Source organism: Henckelia pumila, chromosome 3, assembly GCF_033568475.1.
Source record: "Henckelia pumila isolate YLH828 chromosome 3, ASM3356847v2, whole genome shotgun sequence".
NCBI classification, from domain to species: domain Eukaryota; kingdom Viridiplantae; phylum Streptophyta; class Magnoliopsida; order Lamiales; family Gesneriaceae; genus Henckelia; species Henckelia pumila.
In genome coordinates this window covers 77,747,351-77,752,612 of record NC_133122.1, presented here as the reverse complement: position 1 = coordinate 77,752,612, position 5,262 = coordinate 77,747,351, and the positions used below count along the sequence as shown (strand labels likewise).

Here is a 5,262-nt window from a genome sequence, read left to right as displayed (position 1 = left end):
ATATCTTCGAGTAAATAAAGTTATATATATGGAAAAGTGTAATCTTGATCATGCGGATTTGTCAATTTGCAATTTTTATATTTTATATTGTCAACTTAAGTTTCGTTATTTTTATTAATTATTATTTTTAGCATTTTTCCATCATAAGTTGATATAACGTTTATATATGTAACATTTTCGATTAAAAATGATTAAAATTTAAAATAAAAATAAAACGTTATGGACTAACCAATCTTCACAAACATACAACTAGTCTAAATTGATTAAAGAGACGAATGTACGGAAAGAAAATTGCAAACTTTCCTTTTAGTTTTTAGGCTAATGAAGAATCGGATATTGAGAATTAATATTTGGCGTGTGCAGCACACGCATATATGTATATAATTATCAAAGAACAATTTTGCTATCCTGCCCATTCACCGTGCTCATCATGAGGTGGCACTCAACTATTGGATGTGATGAATTATGCATCAAATAGTTGAGTGTCACCTCATGGTGGGCACATTATGTGGGCACGGTGGGTGGACAGGATAGCAAAACTCTATCAAAGAATACGGCAACAATCTGGAATTCTGGATTAGTATTAGGAAAAATTATTTTTTTGGTCCCGTAGGTTTGTCACTTTGCGATTTCAGTCCTTTATATTTTCAAATTGCAGTTTTAGTCCGCTATCTTTAATTTTTTTTTGGCAATTTTAGTCCATTTCCGACGTGGCGCTGACGTGGCACCAATTCAGTGCTGATGTGGAGCTGACATGTACAGTGTCACGTAAGCATTTTCGTATAAAAAAAACCAAAATTACCAAAAATCAGAACATGCAGGACTAAAACTGAAATGTAAAAACATAGAGAACCAAAATCATAAAGTGACAAACATACATGACTAAATTTGCAATTTTACCTTAGTATTATATATGTTGCAGTTTCGAAGGTTTGTATGTTATATCTAACTCATATTAATACAATTAAAAGAATTCATACTTCAGAAAGTACGCATGTTATACGTACTTTTTGATGTATTATCAAAAGTATTGGTAAATGTAATCGCTCTCAGTCCTTTTATTTGATCCAACCAAAAAAAAAAAAAAACGCATCCTTAATTAGCAATTTTAATTACATAAATTAGGGGTGTTCAAACTTCGGATAAAACCGAAAAAATTGTAAATTCAAAACGAAAAACCAAACATCGAACCGAACCGAAAATCGAAATTTGAAATTTGGATATAAATATTAAAACCAAAATTTATTTGATTCGCTTTTGGATTATATATCTCAAAACCGAACTCAATATTTCTACACTTGATTGACATTTCATGATCTCAATTTATCACCCTGAATGCATAAAGCATTGGTCTATGCGAGATGGTATTACGGATCTATATTCGTGTGGCGAATCAACACGATCCATATTTGTAGTAAAAAATAATAATATTTTTTATATAAAATATAACGATTTATTAGTGAGTTGGTTTGGTCTGGTCGATATATGTCTCACATATTTATAGAAATAAATTTTCCATTAAAAACTATAATTTGTGGACTATAAATTGGCATATAGTAAAAGTGTTATCTTGGTGCACTAAATTGCCTTTTTATTTTTATTTTATTTTTTTTCCCACCAGCTAGAGTCCCGATATGACACAAAACACTTCAGTAATATTTGGCACAATAACAAATTAAAAAGGTACAAACCGAAACCAATTTAATGAATTAAACATTAATATAGGCCAAGTTACTGGACATTTTGTAATTTTCTCATACGCAAAAATTGCACATTTTCTTGCATCTAAAATGTCAGATACATCCCCCAAACTCACTAAACCCTTAATTCAACAGTCAAATGATACACAAAGCATGCAACCAAGCATATGTTAATTATTCTCCACAAATATTATCCCTACTAATTCACAGGAATATTTCAACTGGAAAGTATACATGCATCACTGATCAAGAAACTAAGTTAAACGATATTGCCGCAGGATATATAAAAATTATACTTTTTCTCATGAAATAATATTTCTGCAGATTTTCTTGGAATAACCTAAACCCCTTCTCGAATTTCAGTCCACAATTCTCCCATACACATCTCCCATGTAGTACCTAAGGCAAGTGTCAGTACTTACTCCATTGCCGGTATTATTCGCCACAACAGGCGAATTATTGTTCCGATTAACTTCAATATGATCACAATATGATCCTCCTCCTTGATTGCACATGGACTCATAATTTTGATAGTAACTAGCACAGATTGATCTTGAGTTCTCCTTTCTTTTCTTGTTACATTTATTGTTGATGATTTGCCATTTTTCTCTGCAGCATAAACCACTCTTGTCATATCCAAAACAAGCCATTTTTGTGGATATTTCTTCCCATAGAACCTCTTCAGAGATCCCACTCTGCTCATGAAACTTTGATTCCATCCCTTTTCTTAGTTGAATCAATCTTGAAATTTCGCATTCAGGCCAGAAAACGTTGCATTTAAGTGAGTTGGTTATTGTTTCACTACCATCATCGTTATGGTAATTTTGGCTTAGGCTTGGAATATCTGTCACCATTACCTCCTGATCTTGTGGCGAAGCCCTCGGTTCTTTTCGAGCCATTTTGTGCAAAGTATCCATTAAAGAAGCATCCCTGGCTTCAATCCAAGCTCTTTCGCTGGCCCATAAATTGCGCTCTCTTTCCATTCTTTCTGCGTCTTGTTTCCTCCATTCCTCCTCTCTTACAATCCTTTCTCTCTCCCTATCTTCAATAGTTTTCATCATTTTTGCCATCCACGCTTCTTGTTTATCCATCAGTTTCTTCATCTGCGTGTCGATAAATTCTTTAATCTTAACTTTCCAGCCCCTTTTCCCTCTTCTTTTTTTCATGTTTGGATTATTGTCATCTATCCCGGGTTCGTTTTCGCTATCATCTGATGAAGTAGGATCAAAATCACAAGAATTTGAGAGAGTGAGGCTGGCATCGGACAACTTAAAACCCGGGTACGATTCTTGATTATTAGCTGATGAAGTGCTTATAATTTTCGAAAGATTGGGATTAAAACTGCCACTATTGAAATGGGTTTCGGAAACGGAAGCCGAATTGTTAGTTTCAGTACCATAAAGAGCTTCGAGTTGTCTGAAAAACCTGTAATGCTTCCCATCTTGCCTTCCAGCTTTTCCTTCTTTAGTCTTTTTGTAATATTTGTACAAATTCTCGAATTTCTCTCTGCATTTCTTGCCACTTCTCTGATATGCATGTTCCTCCGACATTATCCTAAAATTCGCAAATAAACCTCGAAAATTTTTCCATCAGAAAAAATATCGATACCAGCAAATTATGGAACACGAGTTCAATGAAATTGTGTTGTTTGAAAGCTTCATGCGATGACGATTTTGCTGATCAGAATATGCAATATTCTAATATAATCACTCAACTCAGTATATATTAATAGACGTAACGCAAAATTGGAAAATGTATGAAAAATTCAAATGTTGTAAAAAAACCTAAGAAAACTTTTTACGTTTTACTCCAAAGAATCCAAAAGATTAGAGATTGTCTTTTGTTGCACACGAAAAGTAGTTAGCAAAAAAGGTTTTGGCTATTGACAGATGGGACTGTAAGGTGTCCTCGGAGGAAAGAGGCTTTATAATGAAAACCAACTGACTCATAAACTGAAGTTGGAATTAATTATTGTGCGTCATTTTCTTAATCAAGAAATATACCCATTAACCGGATTTTACGTCCCATAACAAGAAGAATTTAAGCACAAAAAATTCCTCCAACTACGGCTGCAAGAATTCGAGAAAAATTTGTGAAATCAGAATGACTGGAAGCTGGGAACTTCCTTTATGTTGCAGTAGGCTTGTTTCTTGAAATAAATTGATTTTCCAAAACCTAGAACTTAGGTTGACTGGAAAAAAACAAAAACAAAAACAAACACAAACGAATACTATATAAATATATACAAACCTCGAGACCTCATCCCACAAGGGACCTTTTTGATTGGCTTCCTTGAACTTGGAATCAAGCCTCGATCTGATCTCTAGAAGGGTAAGCGTCTCCTGCCTCGGCCACCTCCCCGCCACACCACCTCCACCATTACCAATAGGAAGCGCAGCCGTTGCGGCGTTATCGGAGGAGCGAAACATGATCATATCACACGTGTACGGCCCGCGGTGGGCCGAGAGCAAGGGTTGCTGCGGCGGGAACGAAGCTCTCCCGCTCATGTACTGCCCTAGATCCGCCATCCCGTATTGATCTTCCATGTAAAGAAAGGCAAAAAGAAGCTCAAACAGCACAAGCAGTGCGCGTTTCTCGAAATAGAGAGAGAGAGAGAGAGAAAAAAAAAAGAAAGGTGGGGGTTGGGGTGGGGGACAACGGTGGATGAAGCGGCAGACCCGGATCGTGTCCTTACAGAGAAAAGGTTTTGAATTCTTGTAGAGTACAATGGACCCATCTCTCTGTTTCATCTGCTTCACCCATCAATGCAAAATACTCACCTCCTTTTTTTTCTTCTCTGGACTGTATATTTTTATAATAGGGTTTGTATTTGTATGTGTGTATATATACACATACATATATGTAGTGTTCTTTGATACATGTACATCAACTAAAAGATTAAAAATATTAGTATATTACAGCTAAGAAAGTGGATTATATATAGTGCTTGTAGCACCTCCTTTTCACTGTTATCTATTTTATTTCTTTCTTCTACAGTAACCATTTTCACTCATCAGAAGAAAAAACCAAGAAAGACTCCACTTTTTCACCACTAATACCAATAATAATAAATAAATAAATATCCAGTCCAAATATTTAGTTCTTCACAATTTGAGGGATTTAACCGTGAAAAAAGAACTGGGTAACCCGAATCTTCTCTGTAAGAATTAAGAACCTGGTAGGGCTACGTATACTTTCTTGTTTTGCATTATCTGGGAGCCACAACAAACTTTGATTTCACTTCATTAACCAAGAATAATATGTGTTCGAAAATTTTAATTAAGATTGATATGTTCGGAACAAATAGAATTTTAATCGGGCATTGAGGTCACGAATAACTAGAAATGGAATTCGAATTCTTTCTTTCTTTATTTTATTTTGTGTTATTTATATATTATTCTTCACTGTTGGTTGTTGGAATGAAAAAGGGGTTCGAATATATATTTGGAAATGGATAATGTTTTTTATTTTTTCCTCGGCGGATAATGTGGTGCTATCAAGAAAATTGTAGCTGAATCAAGGGTTTAGTTTATTATTCGTGGCCGAGATAGTATTCCTTACA

At 34.8% G+C, this 5,262-nt stretch overlaps 1 protein-coding gene across 2 annotated transcripts; it reads right to left on the bottom strand.

The window, feature by feature from the left end:
• Window positions 1-1,811: 1,811 nt before the first annotated feature.
• LOC140892036 (trihelix transcription factor PTL-like) lies at window positions 1,812-4,485 on the bottom strand. Of its 2 annotated transcripts, XM_073300775.1 has the most exons (3): window positions 3,951-4,485; window positions 3,097-3,254; window positions 1,812-2,910 (listed from the first exon to the last, which is right to left on the bottom strand). In XM_073300775.1, exons 1-3 carry the CDS (start codon window positions 4,448-4,450, stop codon window positions 2,060-2,062), a joined length of 1,509 nt encoding a protein of 502 aa, XP_073156876.1. In that variant the 5' UTR covers window positions 4,451-4,485; the 3' UTR covers window positions 1,812-2,059. The 2 variants fall into 2 exon arrangements, with proteins under 2 accessions (XP_073156876.1, XP_073156875.1); XM_073300774.1 differs by having other exon boundaries at window positions 1,812-3,254.
• Window positions 4,486-5,262: the final 777 nt, after the last annotated feature.